This window comes from Scylla paramamosain, chromosome 28 (genome assembly GCF_035594125.1).
Source record: "Scylla paramamosain isolate STU-SP2022 chromosome 28, ASM3559412v1, whole genome shotgun sequence".
NCBI lineage: Eukaryota > Metazoa > Arthropoda > Malacostraca > Decapoda > Portunidae > Scylla > Scylla paramamosain.
The window spans coordinates 5,672,501-5,691,146 of NC_087178.1; the positions used below are offsets into that span (position 1 = coordinate 5,672,501).

Here is an 18,646-nt window from a genome sequence, read left to right on the forward strand (position 1 = left end):
GAGAGAGAGAGAGAGAGAGAGAGAGAGAGAGAGAGAGAGAGCCAGCCAATATGCCAAGCAAGCAAGGAAATAAAGCGAGAAATAAAGAAATGTACTCTCTCTCTCTCTCTCTCTCTCTCTCTCTCTCTCTCTCTCTCTCTCTCTCTCTCTCTCTCTCTCTCTCTCTCTCTCTCTCTCTCTCTCTCTCTCTCTCTCTCTCTCTCTCCACATACACACCACACACACACACACACACACACACACACACACACACACACACACACACACACACACACACACACACACACACACACACACGATTAGCCACTGTGTACACTGGGAGCAAATAAACATATGCAGATTCACTTCAGGGACGCCTCTTGCACCGTGCATTTAGTCTGCGTCGCCTCCTCATAAGGTGACGAAAATTACACATCATCCCCACACGCTCCTCTCCTTGCTCGACGCCCTGATAACTTTTCCCGCTAAATAGTTTGAATTTCTCTTTACGGGTGTTCTGATACGCTTTGCTCTTTCACCCCGACTCTTTTCAAAGGCCACAGAGGTGACTTGCCGTATTCTCAAGAGTGTTTCTCCTGATAATAATGTAAAAATCTTATTAATCTGTCACTAGAAGCGTAAAAAACAAACTTCATAATGCTTTACTCTCTCACCGCGACTCTTTTCAAAGGCCACGGAGGTGATTTGCCGTATTTTCAAGAGTGTATCTCCTGATAATAATGTAGAAATCTTGTTAATCTGTCACGAAAAACATAAGAAAACTTACTTTATAATGCTTTGCTCTCTCATTGCGACTATTTTCAAAGGCCACATAGGTGATTTGCCGTGTTCTCAAGAGTGTTTGTCCTGTTGATAATGTAGAAATCTTGTTAATCTGTCACTAGAAGCATAAATAAACACGCTTAAAAATCCGTTAACTTTAACTAGAACCTTTTGAATGTCGTGGAGGTGCGGCGCAGAAGTGTTTCAGAATATGGCCTTGTCGCGCTGCTTATTATGGCTGGTATTATGAGTATGTTATATTTACTCTTGCAAATGATGTTTGTTTTGGTCTTATATGCCCCTCGTGTGACGCCTCGCAGACAGGGATGTTTGGAATGCTTGTTTGTCTCCGTGTCCTCCCCGCACGTCGTCAAAAGGATGCGCAGAGGGGCGAGGCAGAGGCGGGAGGGACTCAAGCTAAACGAAACTGAGGTGCTGTGCTAGGCTTGGCTGTCCGTCTGTCACCCGCTTACTCGCACACGCTTTGGTGATGTTTACTATGCTATTTGCTTTACTCGCTAGTGAGGGATCTTTTCAACGTGTTTGTTATTGTTCTGTGAGTTTATATGGTGCGTTTCTTTCTTTTCTTGCTTCTTTTTCTTTCTTCTTTCCCACAATCTTCGGCGATGATGTTTACCGTGTTATTTGCTTTACTTGTAGAATGGATCTCTTTCAACGCGTTTGCTGTTTTGTGAGTTTATTTGGTGTTTTTTCTTTAAATTTCATCTTTTTTTCTTTGTTGAAATGTGTCATATGGGAGATAGAGAGAGACAGAGAGACAAACAGATGGTCAAACTTTATTTGCTTCAATAGATACATGATCATTTTCAGTAAGATTAGAGTCTTTTTTTTTTTTACCTTCTTTATTCAAACATCTCTTACTATGCAGAAGAGAGACAAAAGTTACACCTTCCACTCAATATATATATATATATATATATATATATATATATATATATATATATATATATATATATATATATATATATATATATATATATATATATATATATATATATATAATTTTCTTTCAGTCATGGTGTTGGGTTGGTAAGGGTGGAGGAGGCTTTCGTTGTTTTCTTACCTGTTTACAAATGAATGTTTCTTACTTGCGGGAGAGGAAGAGACAAACAAACACCATACTTTCCACAATACAAGGTCCCTTTCTCGTATCCTTTCCACTATATCATGAACGTGGGCTTATAAGGATGAGGGAAGTTTTCAATGTCTCCTTTCCTGTATAAATGTCTCTTACAGGAGAAACACATAGACAAACTTTATGCTTTCCACAACACAAGATAACTTTCTCTTATCCTTCCCACTAAATCATGGTGGCATGGGTGAGAGAAGTTTTTTATTGTCTACTTTCCTGTATGGATGTCTTATTTGCAGGAGAAAGAGAGAAAGAGAGAGACAGATATATAAACTTTATGCTTTCAACAGTGCAAGATCATTCGCTCCTATTCTTTCCACATCATGAACGTGGCGTTGTAAAAGATGAGGAAAGTTTTCATCGTCTACTTTCCTGTATGAACGTCTCTTACTTGCAAAAGAAAGAGATAGACAAACTTTATACCTTCCGTAATTAAAGATCATTCTCTCCCACCCGTTCCACTACATCAGAACATGGGCTTGTAGAGGTGAGGGAAGTTTTCAGTGTCCTCTCTCCTGTGAAAGAAAGAGACAGACAAACTTTACACTTCCCACAAAACAAGATAACTTTCTCTTATCCTTTCCACCTCATCATGAACTTGAGCTAGTAAGGAAGTTTTCATTATCTTCTCTCCTGCTTACACATCTCTTACTTGCAGGAGAAAGAGAGACAGACAAACTTTACTCTTTTCATAATACAAGATCATTCTCTCCTATCCCATCCACTACATCATGGACCTGAGCTAGCAAGAGCGAGGGAGGTTAGCACAAGTACTCTAGCAGAATCTGAGGGCACCAGCAGGCCGGCCCACGCTGCCTCGCCGCCATCTGTGCCTCCAAGGTTCCAAGGAATAGTCAGACCTTGGCACTAACAGGGCAGGCGCATGCAAGGGGAAGGTGTGTTGGGCCGCGCCGTGTTGTGTTGTGTGCTGGTATTGTTTGTTGCGTGGTGCCTGGTGCTGTCATTGCCGCCAGTCCTCTTGCTGCTGCTGATGGTAAGTAATGTTACTGTTCTAATATAATAATACTTGTACTACTGCTGTTACTACTACTACTACTACTACTACTACTACTACTACTACTACTACTACTATTATTACTACAACTACTACTACTACTTCTACTATTTAGGTCTCCAGTACCAGTACCATTACCTCTGCTGCTAAATACTACAACTACTACTACTACTACTACTACTACTACTACTACTACTACTACTACTACTACTACTACTATTGCTGCTGCTACAACTTATGCTGCTACTGCCGCTGCCTATAGTAGTAGTAGTAATAGTAGTAGTAGTAGTAGCAGCAGCAACAACAACAACGACAAGAACAAACAACAACACAAACAACAACAACAACAACAACAACAACAACTACTACTACTACTACTACTACTACTACTACACTACTACTACTACTACTACTACTACTACTACTACTACTACTACCACTACTACTATACTATTCACTCCCTAACACCACAAAAACACCACTACACCAAACCAATTTCCCTTCCTTCACCACCACCACCACCGCGACCACCCCCTTACCACCACCGTCAGTTTCCTTCCTCTCTCTCTCTCCTCTCCCCTCTCCCTCTCACTCTCTCCCCATCCACTCCCGTCGCTCGCACCGCCACTAGCCTGTCAGCGGAGCACAAGAGGGCGTTATGTGTTGCCAGGCCAGACTCTTTCTTCTTCCTCTTTCTCCGCGCCTCTTGGTGACGTCAAGCGGCACAATGTGAGGCTTGTGTGGCGCCGGACGACACACGCGGCGCGGCTTCTTCGGCTGCTGCCTGGCTGGGTGCAGACGCGGCCACCGGGAGTAGTGGTAGTGGTGGTGGTGGTGGTGGTGGTAAGAGGAAGGAGAAGGAAGTTGATTTGATGTGAAGTAGGAGAGGTGTAGGAATCACTATTACCATCACAGTAGTAGTAGTAGTAATAGTAGTAGTAGTAGTAGTAGTAGTAGTAGTAGGTAGTAGCAGTAGTAGTAGCAGTAGCAGTAGTAGCAGCAGTAGGAGGAGGAGGAGGAGAGATGGAGTATGGTAAATAAGCATTTTATTAGTATTATTCATTACTATTATTATTTCATGTATTTTATCAATGCATACTTATAAAAAAAGGTCAATAAATATTTGTAATAAAGTAATGAATGAGGAAGGAATCTCATTGTTTTAATACTGTTACTTTATCATACGGTGTCTATCAACATCAAGTGAAAATATATCCACACGCTCACGAAGAAAGACCTTAACAACTAAATGGTATCGAGATCCATTAATTATCTCTAACGGAATAAACTAATAAAGTTATCTTACACTTCACAGTTATTCCCTCTTATCGTCTCGCAGCGCAACCCTTTCGACTTGAGCGAGCGCTTATTCTAAAACACTTTACTCTCTGAACACGAGTAATTTCAAAGGCTAGAGATGAATACCCGAGTTCTCAAGAGTATGTTCCTGTTAATCATGCCAGAAACCTTATCAATCTATCACTAGAACCGTAAAAACACCTTGAATGAAATCCGTGTGACTTCAACCAGTGAAGGCGCGGCGCAAGAGTGTTTCAGAATATGTCCTTACTCAGGTCTTTACTCGTACTCACTCCCGGAGCCAGCGAGGAGTAACAGCATCAGGACTGCACGTGCCCTTATTCTGAAACGCCTTGGATCCTCTTGACAACTATTTCCAAGAACCATACAAATAATGAACCTTTTTTTTCTTGGATCTCCTTTTTTTCTCTAGCTTGTGTATAATCTTTAGTGAGCGATCTTTAGAAACCTTAAGAGAGAGAGAGAGAGAGAGAGAGAGAGAGACAGAGAGAGAGAGAGAGAGAGAGAGAGAGAGAGAGAGAGAGAGATTTTTTCTTATTTCTTATGACTTAACACTGACAAGAGGAGGAGGGAGGTGAGGAGGAGGAGGAGGAGGAGGAGGAGGAGGTCTGTCATCCGACGCTCAGTACAAATGGAAGATGATGATGATGTGGGTGTTGATGTATGTATGTATGTCATGAGAGAAAGAGAGAGAGAGAGAGAGAGAGAGAGAGAGAGAGAGAGAGAGAGAGAGAGAGAGAGAGAGTCGCAACCAAGATTAGAAAAGAAAAAGAAACACCGACTTTTATGTGTCATTAATACCGTGGTAGTAGTAATAGTAGTAGTAGTAGTAGTAGTAGTTTAGTAATAATCTGATAATAAATTCTTTTACGTATTTATTTCCCTCTTATTTTTCACCACAATTTTTCCCCTCTCTCAAATTTTCCCTTCGGTATATTTCTCTTCGTTACTCCTGCGGTCGTTAATCTCTCCCCGTCATCTGAGGTCACGGGGAGTCAGTCCTGCGCGGGCCCTGCAATACTTTCACCATCATTTCCATTTTTGACTGAAGACGCAGCGACAGCTCACATATTTCCCCATCCCTCCACTCTCTCCACCTCTTGAGCATCCACCCCTCCATCATTCCACCCGCAGATCCCACCCACTCACCCACAGTCCCACCCATCACCTCACCCAAGCCCTGTGAACCCCAAGTGGTGGAGGAAAGAAAAATTGGTACATATTCCGAGACTGTCCATCGTGCGCTCTCTAATTTCGCTCCCTGTGATGGATTGATTTGGTTTTTGTCTCTCGAATTGCGAATTATTTTTCCTTTTCGTGGTTTATTTTCATGGAGTTTCTGCTTTCGTATATTTCTTTGAAGGGTTTTTTGTTATTATTTATATAGTTGTTTGTTTGTTTATTTGATTGTTTATTTTATATTGGTATGAGTGTGTATTTTGTTGTGCAATGTTCATGAAGCACATACTGTTTTGATGCAGCACTTTAAGGACGTGGCCGTAAAGTGTTGCCAACCTTACACACACACACACACACACACACACACACACACACACACACACACACACACACACACACACACACACACACACACACACACACACACACACACACACACACACACAACTATGTATGAAATAAAAGCCATGTTTTGATTCACATCTGACGTTTCGTTGGTGCAGCTGTTGCTGTCAGACACTCGACTTTTTTACAATACCCTCATCGAAGGAACTAAAACTACTCATGATTGTGTCCGGCGGGGCGTGGCAGGAGGGTGGGAGGGACATGGCGGGGCGTGGCGGGGTGCGGGTAGCTCGTGCCGCGCCCCTACAACTCAGAGTGATGTAGGAGGGCAGGTCGTGGGTCGCGCCTCGGCAGTCTCGCTCTCCCGTCAGACAGAGGCTCTGGCGTCCCTCTGGGCCCGTCTCCACCTCCCATGTGACCCCCCGGCGCCGCGCGGTTCCAAATAAGCAGAGAGGCCACAAACAGCGTCTGCTCAGGATCACCCTCGCCTGGCTGGTTTTCTTCTCTCTCTCTCTCTCTCTCTCTCATCTCTCTCTCTCTCGTCTTCTCTCTCTCTCTCTCTCTCTCTCTCTTCTCTCTCTCTCTCTCTCTCTCACATCGTCACGCCCTCCTCGGTCCTTCGTGACGTTCTAATCATCGTTTGTAAACATTAAGAAGGAGAGGGAATGACCGCCCCTTTATTTACCGCTCGCCCGACACACGACAGAGGACCCATCACTTGCATGACTTCGGCAGGCTAACTTTGAGCTGCAGAGGTGGAGTTTAACTAGGCCCGTATTCTAAAACGCTTTTGCTTCTCACCACGATTATTTTCAAAGGCCACATAGATGATTAGTCAGGTTCTCAAGAGTATTGATCAGGTTAATAATGTAGAAATTTTGTTAACTTGTCAGCAGAACAGTAGAAACACCCTTAAAAATCCGTGAATCTTGAAATAATGCCATATGAAATTACCTTACTCTGAAACGCTTCGCTCTCTCACCACAGCTATTTTCAAAGGCCACAGAGATTATTAGATAGGTTCTCAAGAGCGTTTATCCAGTTAGTAATGTAGGAATCTTGTTAATCTCTCATTGTAACCGTAAAAACATCCTTAATCATTTCAGTTCTGGCCATTTTTTTCTCCCATAATCTCTTAACATTTTCAGACACACATGTTTTGTACAAGAGTATATTAATTTGTTTTGTAGCATAGAACATAGAAAATGAACCTCTTATTCTTTCTGTTCTCCATATGACCATACTAATAATTCTCCTGTACTGCTCTGAATGTTACCTAAAGATGAGCATAACAGTGATAGGAATAAAAACCCGTGTCACTTCAAATTAAACCCTTTTGAAAGTCGTGGAGATGTAGTGCGTAAGTGTTTCAGAATATAGTCCTTTAAGATGCGCCCCCTCAACGCCGCCCGCCGAAACGCACCCGTGGTATTTCCTGCCGAAGGTTATAGTAATTATGTGCTTCCTTGTAAGGGTGTGAGTGGAGAAATCGTGCGGGAGATGAAGGGAAAATTAATATATGGTTTGAGAGGCCGTAAGTGTGTGTGTATTCCTGTTGTGTACGAGTGTTAGCGCCTTTGCAGAGTGTTGATAGGGCGTGCATCTTTGAAATGTATGGTACTACGAGAGAGAGAGAGAGAGAGAGAGAGAGAGAGAGAGAGAGAGAGAGAGAGAGAGAGAGAGGGAGAAAAAAAAATTCTTTTTCAATTTAAGTGTAATGAAAAAATTGTTAGTAGTAGTAGCCAAGCACGCACACACACACACACACACACACACACACACACACACACACACACACACACACACACACACACACACACACACACACACACACACACACCGAAGACAAAAAAAAAAAAAAGCAATATACCACTCCAAAAAAAGATTAGTATTCGATGAGATTAAAAAAAAAAAAAAAACCTGACAAGTTTATTTCCGAAAACCGATCACACAGCAACCACCACCACCATCAACAACAACAACTAACAACCACACGAAAAGCAGCACAATCATGAAATCAGGAAAATCACCGCTATTGTCTGGCCGGCACGAAGGCGTCCCGAAAGCCACCCACGACAGAGACCACGGCGTTAGAGCGAGACCGAGCGAGACCAAATGCAGGGCGGCGTGAGAAGTTCATATTTTAGACTCTGCTGGCTTGTGGGCGTGGGCGCGGCATACCAGGGGCGGCTGAGGGTGTGTGAGTGTGTGGATGATTGGAGGACGCGAAGGAAGGGGTGTAAGGGGGAGAAGGAGAGGGATGTTGTAAGGTTAGGAAGGAGTGTGGGAGTGTAGGGTGTATTGAGGTGTATGTACATGCATGCATACGTACATTTATGCAGAACAATGGACGGTGACGTGTGTGTGTGTGTGTGTGTGTGTGTGTGTGTGTGTGTGTGTGTGTGTGTGTGTGTGTGTGTGTGTGTGTGTGTGTGTGTGTTTATCATCATTGTATAAACAGTGGGATAGGAAGGCTCATTCTCGCCATTCAAGAGAGAGAGAGAGAGAGAGAGAGAGAGAGAGAGAGAGATAGAGAGAGAGGAGAGAGAGAGAGAGAGAGACGGTTCACATTTGGCCACCTGTGGAAAACTTGGGAAGGGAAAAAATAAAGAAGAGGCGATGAAAGAGAAGAATGAAGATGAAATACCACTGTAAAAAGTGACTGGTGTGTGAGAGAGAGAGAGAGAGAGAGAGAGAGAGAGAGAGAGAGAGAGAGAGAGAGAGAGAGAGAGAGAGATTCCAACCGAGGATAATGTACGAAGAAAAGTGTTCCTATTACTACTACTACTACTACTACTACCACCACTACTACTACTACTACTACTACTACTACTACTACTACTACTATCTACTACTACTACTACTACTACTACTACTACTTTCACATTGCCTACTTAAGTCTTGCTGTCTTTCACATTTAGACTACTTTCACAAATCTGTTCTTTCTATTTCCTCTTTTTTTTTATGCGTATGTTTGTTTTTGTAAACACACACACACACACACACACACACACACACACACACACACACACACACACACACACACACACACACACACACACACACACACACTCACATACACACACTTATTTCTCATTGTTGTGCGTTTGTGTGTGCGTAAATAGTAGTAGTAGTAGTAGGAGGAGAAGTAAGGAGGAGGAAGAGGAGAAGGAGCTCAGGTCATTGACAAGAAATAGACACTTTATAACGATCTAATTGAGTCGTTTTAGTTAATGGCGAGTTAACCCAAACAGACGCACGGAGTTTATCGTGATCTGAATAATTAATGAGCTTGGGTGACGTATGGTTGGGTGGTGCATCTCTCTCTCTCTCTCTCTCTCTCTCTCTCTCTCTCTCTCTCTCTCTCTCTCTCTCTCTCTCTCTCTCTCGCTCGCTCGCTTGCAGACTTCAACGTGCTACTGGAAAGAAAACGGGGAGAGGAAACGAGGGAATTATGGAATATATAGTTAAACATGTTTTCTTTTGTTACTCTGATGAAGATTTTACGTCAAGAAACAAAAGAGAAGCGCTAGCAGGGAATTTCGAGTCATTTCTCTCTTTCCTTCATCCTCCTCCTCCTCCTCCTCCTCCTCCTCCTCCTCCTCCTCCTCCTCCTCCTCCTCCTCCTCCCCCTCTTTCTCCTCCTCCTCCTCCTCCTCCTTGGCTTTTACTTTTACTCTTGCATCTCTCACAAACTAAATAATTGTAAAGTTGGTGTCATTTTGGTTCTTTGCGCCGCCTACTTAGACGCCCAAGTATTTAGCGTGTAAGTGACGGCGCGGCAAGAAGCATGTAATGAGAGAGAGAGAGAGAGAGAGAGAGAGAGAGAGAGAGAGAGAGAGAGAGAGAGACAGCGCACGTTTGTCAACAAGTTTCCCTAACGGAGATCTGAAGAACCATTTAAGCAGAACTCGCACAGTAGTAGGCTCGTGTGTGTGTGTGTGTGTGTGTGTGTGTTTCCGGGGAAGGCGTCAGGATAAGCGGGGAGGGGAGGAAGAAAGTTGGAGTGATGGCTTTCCCAGACCCGCCGCGAAGCCCTTGGGAGGAAGAGGCCGAGTAGTCCTGAGGCACCTTAGGCCGCTTATAGGGTCGTACTAACCCTTGGAAGCCTTCAGGAGGTCGTACTAACCCGTGGAAGCCTTCAGGAGGTCGTACTAACCCATGGAAGCCTTCAGGAGGTCGTACTAATCCTTGGGAGGCGTGGGAGATGCTTAATGTAGTCGTAGGAGGCAAGAGAGACTTCACTTGTGTCAAGAAAGGTAGTCGTAACTATGCCAAGTCGTGGAGGAGGCTAAGGAGACTTGTTAGAGCTGGTTTGGGTCGTGGGGAGGCTTGGGGAGGCTTGCTAGGGCTGATTTGGATCCTATGCCAAGTGTGGGGAGGCTGGGGTGGCGGGTGTCGGTCCTAATGGGGAAGTGAAAGACGGTAATCGCAGCTGGGACGCAAGACACTCTGGCATGAGACAAAACATGATGCCTGGATAAGATGAATGGCGCTTGGCGAGGCGGGAGACGTGAGCAGCGAGGAGTCAAGGTGGTATTGGTGGTGAGGCAGCCCAGCCACCTCCCTCTGAAGACCTTTACTAGGCAGGAGGAGGGGAAGGGGGAGAAGGAACTGATTTGGAAGTGGTTGAGGAGAGCAAGTTTTAGAGTGTGAGCATTGTGTCTATATATGAATGCTGTGGAAAATTTATATTTCTCTTGATGTGTGTTGATTTTATGATGTGTTTTTGAAATATGGTAGTAGTAGTAGTAGTAGTAGTAGTAGTAGTAGTAGTAGTAGTAGTAGTAGTAGTAGTTGCTCTAACACCCAAATATATTACTAACATCAGTCACTCAGTAAACTAAAAAATAAAATAAATAAATAAATAATAATAATAACATACCTTTACCTCTTCAACACAAACCCACGCCACTTCACCAAGACACACGCACCACTCCCGCACCACAAAGCAGCTCTGCGTCAGGTGTACCTCTAGTAATTAAACCAAATATAACCCTCGCCACACCTCACGTAGCCACCTTCCTGCGGCGACCACCTGTTACCTCCCCGTTCCCTTCACCGCCAGCGTGCGAACCGTCCTCCCCGCTACCCATCCTTCCAATAAGTGTTATCCACCGTGTAATATTTTGTACTTTGCCTCACGTAAAATTAATTCGCGTTGTAGCTCCGTCCTGCCTCTTATGGGTGAGCTAACGAGGAGTATTATAGCGTAGCGTTTAAGGCCGAGGCTAATGTTCAAACGATGCAAAACTTATTTCTCCTCACCGGGCTGCAGATTCGCTTTTTTCCTTTCCCTTTTGCCCGTTATCTCCCTTACTCGGGGATGCGCGGTCCGAGCGAGGCGGGAGGATAAAAAAAAACTAAACTATTGTTCTCTCTTAGTGCATGCTGCCTGTCCGCGTGGGTGCTGTTATCGCATGAATTTTTAATGTTATGCGGATCGGGGGGTGAGATAAGAGCAGGTTTGGAGGCGTCTGAGCGAGGTGTATAATGCGTGAGCGAGGTGTGGGTGAGTCTTCCTTACAAGGCGGTGGTAGTGCAGGGTGAGGACGCAGACGGTGGGAGGGAGGAAGGAGTCTGAGGATGAGGAGAAGGGTTGGGAGTGAATGGCGGGGAGGGAGGCTGATGCTTTCTAACCATTCGTCTCTGGCAAGGAGTAATTCATTCACGGGGTTTGACGAAGACCACCGAGGGAGTTGAGGCCATATTCTGAAACACCTCTGCGCCGCACCTTCACTACTTTTAAAGGCCTCTAGATGAAGTTACACGGTTTTTAAGGCTGTTTTTATGGTTCTAGTGACAGATTAACAAGATTTCTACATTATTAACATGAGAAACACTCTTGAGAACCCGGTTAATTATCTCTGTGGACTTTAAAAATAGTCATGGTGAAAGAGCAAACCGTTTCAAAATACGGACCTTTGTGGGTGGCGCCGTGCATAGAAAACGGAAAACTTGGGTTCGTGAAAGTGCAGGTATTGGAGCCTTGGTGCTGAGATAATGGCGTTATGGCGTGAGGTATTATAAACTGTTATCCTCCCGGTGAGTGAGGAGCATGAGGCTCTGAGGGAAGCGTGAGAGGTAGAAAGGTAGTGAGTGTAAGCTGGTTGGGTAGTGTTGGGTATGTAAGAGTCACTTAGGCGGTAAGAGTGGAGGAGTGGTGTGGGGCTGGTGAGGGGTGGTGGGAGTTAAGAGGCTGAGAAAAGGGTTAAGGCACTGAAGGGACACTTAGGGAACGTTGTTGAGGGTCTGAGATGCTGGGGGTGCCATTGTGTATTATGTGGTGGAATGAGATACACCCCGTCCTTCCTTCCCCTCATTCCACCAGTAAGTCAAGGAGACACACTAAGATACTTGATTCTTTTAGCTGTACCGCATCACCTTACCGTTCCTTCTGACTCTTGAGGAACAGCGCCAAGAGGGATAGGAGACAAGCCCTTCACCTACTACCGTACTAATGTCCAAGGGTCCTCAGATCGAGACGGTCCGTATTGTAATCAAGTCCAATAAAATCAAGTCTTCGTCTTGCCCTCTAACTTCATTCGATTAAAAAAAAAAAAAAAAAAAAAAAAATGTCATGTGTATTACTATTTTTTTTAAATCCCTTTACCACAGACTGATAAAAAAAAAATACTTGATTTTGTGTTACTAGGAGAGGTTTAATTAGGCTTGGTTAGCTTAGGTTACATTGTGTTAGGTTAGATTTGATTAAGATAGGTTAAATTATGTATGGTTTGCTTACGTTATGTTAGTCCTTCCTAAGTTATGAGAGAGAGAGAGAGAGAGAGAGAGAGAGAGAGAGAGAGAGAGAGAGAGAGAGAGAGAGAGAGAGAGAGAGAGAGAGAGAGAGAGAGAGAGAGAGAGAGAGAGAGAGAAGTTTGATAAGGTTACCTTAGATTAGACTAGGCTAAGTTACGTTAACTTAGATGCACTTCAGGTCTAAGATACATGCACCAGTGCCAGTGCCAGTGCTAGATTAGGCTAGGATAGGCTAAGATAAGTTATCTTAGATGTACCTCACCTTTAAGATACACGAACTAATGGTAGTGTTAGGACGGTAGGAACACTCGTCTAAAGCTCATAGCTCCTGCCATATTTGTCCCTTGTCAAGTAGTCCATTAGTGGGGCAGAGAGAGAGGGAGAGAGGTGGGGAGAGAGTCCTTCCATACCTCTCCCTCCATACTACTCTCCCTCCCTCTCCCATGCAATTAACGCCTCTCCACCCACTATGGTGTCCTTCAACCTCTCCACGCCGCTGATTGTGTCTTAAATATGATTATCAGTGTTGTCAAGCTTTATTTCTCAGGGTTAAGCGTGTTCTCGTGGCGGTTAAGGGAAGGGAAAGGATGGGATGGGAAAGGAAGGGAGGTACGCGTACTGTGGAGGGAAGAAAGGAAGGTAGAGATGGATCATGTGAAAGGGGCATGGATAGCGATGATGAAAAAGAACAGACAGACGAACTGGGAGAGTGAGAGAGACAGACAAAGAGAGACAGAGACAGACATTCACTCTATCCTCACATCACCACTAACCAGACAGTCATAAGCATTCTTGACACCTTGCAAACTTAGCTTAAATTTACGTGAGTGGTTCTGAAAATCTAACACTATGATGCAGAGTTAGGCTGCGTTCACTTCTCCCTTTCTCTTTCTCCAATCTGCTACGAGGGAAAGAAAAAACCTGTATGGCCCAAAATAACCACACATGCATATGCAGAGGTGAAGAAAGGGAGGTCAGTTATTCAGAGAGAGAGAGAGAGAGAGAGAGAGGAGAGAGAGAGAGAGAGAGAGAGAGATGGTGGTGGTGGTGGTGCTGGGGACGTGGATATCCAGAATTGAGATTAAGCAACTTATTTGTATCTCATTGCAGTACAGTAGTAGTAGCATCAGTAGTAGCAGTAGTGATAATAGTAGTAGTACTAATATTAGTAGTAGTAGTAGTAGTAGTAGTAGTAGTAGTAGTAGTAGCAGTAGTAGCAGTAGTAGTAGTAGTAGTAGTAGTTGTTGTTGTTGTTGTTGTTGTTGTTGTTAGGTTTGTCATTGTTGTTCTTGACTAATATCTCTGCATCTTCCTCTTCCTCAGGCCAAACGTGTGTGGAAATGGCGTCCGCTCCTGTTGTCCTGGCTGGTCCCAGAAGGCTACGAACCTCATGTGCATTATTCGTGAGTACTTACTGTACTGTGTTCTCGTCTCTTAAGTGTGTTTACTGTGTTACTATTCTCTTTCTTTTTCGTTCAATGGGCCATATTCTGAAACATCTCTGCGCCGCACCTCCATTACTTTGAAAAGGCTCTAGTAGAATTTGCGCGGATTTTTTAACAGTGCTTTTTTACGGTTCTAGTGACAAATTAACGATATTTCTACATTACTGACAAGGGAAACGCTCTTAAGAGCCTAGTTAAGCATCTCCGTGGCCTCTGAAAATACTCGTGGTGAAAGAGCAAAGCGTTTCAGAATACGGGCCTAGAGGGTAGAGCAGTGCAGTTGCATTCCACCCCTCCTCTCTCTCTCTCTCTCTCTCTCTCTCTCTCTCTCTCTCTCTCTCTCTCCTCTCTCTCTCTCTCTCTCTCTCTCTCTCTCTCTCTCTCTCTCTCTCTCTCTCTCTCTGTGTGTGTGTGTGTGTGTGTTGTGTGATATGTGTTTGTTGGTCACTGTGTTGGAATATTGCATAAATCTCCGTTTCTCTCTCTCTCCTATGTAAGTGTGTGTTGCATGCAGTCTTTCTTTATTTAATGTCAACGTGTTGCGTCCTTGTCTATGTCCTGCGTTGCTTGTTCATCTTTCTTTTACCGTAGGCGTGTTGAATCCTTTATTTACTTATTTATTTATTAATTTATTTATTCATTCATTTATTTATATTATTTATTTGTTTATTTATTTTGAGTTCCCTAGTGAGTCAGTTGAATGAATGAATGATTAATTTAAGGTTTAGTGAGCGCAGCAGGACCTTCTCTACCTTCACAGGAGGAATGCCAGGAGCTTTGTAATATGTAGGCGCTCTCAAGTAACCAACCCTTCCTTGCGTCTTCTTTCTACCGATACTATCATCCTCCTTATATGATGTGAAATGCTCAGATTTCACAGCAGATATAAAGGTTTTCTTATCAAGGGTATCCCATGAGATTGAAAAAGAGTGATGTTAATGCAGAATCTTACCGCAAAGAAGGGGAGGTGGGGAAAAATTACTGTTTTTTTATGCCAGGTTTTAGTAAACTGACCTGTCTGCGTCATCTTTTGGCCACGTGACTATAGAGTTTGCTCGTAACGTGTTCGTCTATCGTTGTGTGTAAGTAGGCGGTGCGCTGGTGGCCTCAGAAAATCAAAGTAACATTAATAATTTCCTCTCTCAATTAATGCTTGTGTTCTCCCTGCCCCCTTCCCCATACCCCTTCCGTGCTCAGCCTCATCTCTTTTCCTTTTCGATGACAAATTTCTCATGTAATAAAAGTTTGGATTATGTTCGTCCCATTGTAGTTGTAGATTCGTTGTTTCTTAGCCTTATCACATTAACAGGTCAGTACCATGATAATATGAGCGAAATAAATGTTAATTCAAATGTAATTAAATGTTCACGTTGCTTAATTCTTCTGTAGCCCTATATCAGCGTCTAAACACGGAGTTTGCTTGAATTAAAGTTTTCAAAATAATATGCCCTCTTTTCTTTTTTTTTATGATATTTGCTTGCTGACGATATTTTGAAATGTAAGCCGTGATCAGACCAGCAACAATTATTTAAGAATGTGAACTGGTAAATTTTTTAGGAATTATTATGTTGGTATATTTGTATTGCGTGCACCCGTGCACTAAGATAGCCGGGATGCGCATGCGCCGAGAATTCTTTAAAAGCAGATATACCATTACTGGTGTGTTAGTGTTGCGTGTTTCATTTCATTAGCATTTCCCAACTTTTTTTTTTTTTTCAAGCTCATGCACCTTCTGGGAGCTTTCGAGAAATCCACGTATATTTTACGTATTATCAACATTGGTGTGGAATTTGGTAATTTTGCCTTGAGAGAGAGAGAGAGAGAGAGAGAGAGAGAGAGAGAGAGAGAGAGAGAGAGAGAGAGAGAGAGAGAGAGAGAGAGAGAGGAAACACCGTTGTCGTGCCAAATCACCCGTCAAAATTGCTCCCGTGAGTTATATTGGCAAATCAGTATTGATATGTTACCTGTGGAATATATTAAGATAGAAATAGAACAAGAAAACAATAGTAATGAGTAATAACAACAGCATCAAAACTTATTTCCTGTGTGAGTGTAAAAGTCTTATATACCACCGTGTTTTATGTTCATTATTATAGCATTTCCCGACTTTTTTTTTTTTGTTTTTTTTGTTTTTTTTGTTTTTCAAGTTCATGCACCTTCTGGGAGCTTTCGAGAAATCCACGTATATTTTACGTATTATCAACATTGGTGTGGAATTTTATTGACATTATTACTATTGCTTTGTAGTCTGTGGAATATGTTATTATAGAAATGGAGCAAGTAAACACGAGTAATGAATGAGTGAAGAGACCTTAATATTTTTTGGTACAAGTGTTGATAACGCGTAAAATCTGAGTATGAAACTCAGTGGGAGGCCTTTAACATTCACGCATGGAGTAAGTTTTGGTGGCGTCATCCGGAAGAAATTTTGAACCGGGAGCACAACACCGGGGGGGAAACTAATAGTACACTGACATTGCTTGCACTTTGCGGTCAGCTGTTAAAGGATGTTTACATTCGGCGATAAGGACTCCTGAATTACCCCTGAAGGGCTTGGATGTAACTGAGTCCGTGTCACGTGTCCGGGGGCGTGCCGGCACCAGACGGGCCTCTTCCCGTCCCTCTCCTCCTGCCCCGCGCGCTGACAGACAGAAGGCGCATAGGACCATGAGGGGTGAAGATGAAGGGCAGCACCTATTGGCCGCCTGAGGACGGGCAGCTGTTTCTATGAGCCGCTGTTTTCTTAAGTTGATACGTTAGTAGCTGGAGGCGCTCACGCACGCCACGCGGCGCCCCAGCTGTTCCGTGTTTGACATGAATAAGGGTCCGTATTTTGAGACGCTCTGTTCTCTTACTAAGATTACCATCAAAGATTGTGGAGATTATTTGATAGATACTGATGGGTGCTTTTGTCCAATAAATGTGCATGTTGAGTTACCACTAAAATCACGAAAATACCCTTCAAAATTCTAACTTAAGTATTTGAGTAAGCTTCAAAACTCTTCGCGACGTGAACATCAAAGTTCATCACTCGTGTGCGCCAACATTACCTCTGGGGCACGTGACCAACGGAGCGGCGAGACAAATATTGCTAAGTATTTTGACCTATCTATCTGTTGGTCCCCATGCCACTCCCTTGGGTCGTCCTCGTACATAAAGGTAAAGAGCAGGCTGGCCTACAGACAGACAGCCTTGGTTGTGCCTGCGTACCCCCAAGGCAGGCCGGGGAGGGCAGCATGCGGCCTTGGCCCATACTCACCGCGGTCTTGGATAAACAAACAGTGAAGGTTCTGGTATCAAGCTTCTGGTTGGTCATTTTCAGCGGCTTCTCTGCGTACAGTTGTCTAAGAAGAAGAAATCCGGAGCGAGGAAATGTACAGATGAATGGAATGGAGATGCGTATATACAACCGAGATGGACAGACACTAAGAGTGACAAACAGACAGACGCATGTAGTAATATCAGATATCATACCCTCAATCTATAAATGACTTGGGTAACGCTGCACAGTCCTTGTCTTAAATAGGAGAAGATCACTTTCATCCCCATTCATTTATATTCATCTTGGGTGCGGAGGAGACATTTCTCGAGGCCACGTCCCTCTTTGTTCACGATTGTAGTGTTTGTCGCCTCGAGGCCGCAAGCCGCAAGCGGGGCCGAGGTCGCAGCCAAGGATGGACCGAGATCGTTCCCAACCAGGGTACGGTACACCACCAGACGGTTGGTTAAGTGGGTCACACGGGCGTAGGGATTAAGGAAGAGTGTTTGGTATTCCGGACACAACGCTGCTTTCGTTGAGGGGAGAAAAAAGAGAGGTCAGGTGAACTCAGGAGTCGCTTCAGTATGGGAACTGTGTGGCCCGCCCTAACTTTTCTTACTCATATGAATGTACTGTTTTTCGTATTTATCTCGATACGTTATGCGATAATGCACGCTTTCATAGGTTTTGCTTTAACTTGTCGTTTCACTAATTTTCACTGAGTTTTATTATTCGTTAATCAGTGCAAGGCGAAGGACTGCTGAAGAACCTGACACAAGATGGAAGGAAGGGACACGACTGCCATGCCACCTGTCTTTAACTATTACTAGAGAAGGAATTAAGTTGAAGTTAAAATTACGCCGAGGAATTAAGCACTGGACCGTGTATGATGTAACACTACCAGACATGTTTGTGCTTACAGCTGCACCGAGCATGTATGCTTTGAACGTGACATCCCGTGCCCCACCCATAATCGTATGCACTGAAGTCTCTAAGGAGTTAATTCAGTCTTGTTACCAAAACAATCGAAAGTTTTCATGTTGTAGCGGCAAATATCTTTCCCCTCCAACAGAGGTTGTGACCTCAGTTAGGAAGAGGCAGCTGCCGCGGGGACTTAAGAGCCCACGAGTCACAGCTGGGAGGGGCAGTCATGAAAAATAAACACTCTCTCTCTCTCTCTCTCTCTCTCTCTCTCTCTCTCTCTCTCTCTCTCTCTCTCTCTCTCTCTCTCTTGTTTTTTTTTCCACTTTTTTGCAATGCCTTTTATATGAATGAGAGCCGTTCAACGTAGAATAATTAACATCTTGTCGTGTGTGTGTGTGTGTGTGTGTGTGTGTGTGTGTGTCAATCGGTGTCTCTTCGCCTGAATTACTTAACTTCTGAAACTTTTGTCTGCTTTAATGTGA

General features: G+C 43.8%; 1 protein-coding gene across 2 annotated transcripts in view; it reads left to right on the forward strand.

Annotated features, from left to right (window-relative positions):
• Positions 1-18,646, forward strand: part of LOC135114786 (fibrillin-2-like) — a 63,463-nt gene that overhangs the window by 16,352 nt on the left and 28,465 nt on the right. For both annotated transcript variants that reach the window (XM_064030859.1, XM_064030860.1), the window contains exon 2: positions 13,860-13,939. In XM_064030859.1, the coding sequence (XP_063886929.1) occupies positions 13,860-13,939 (80 nt within the window). The remainder of the gene's footprint in view (positions 1-13,859; positions 13,940-18,646) is intronic.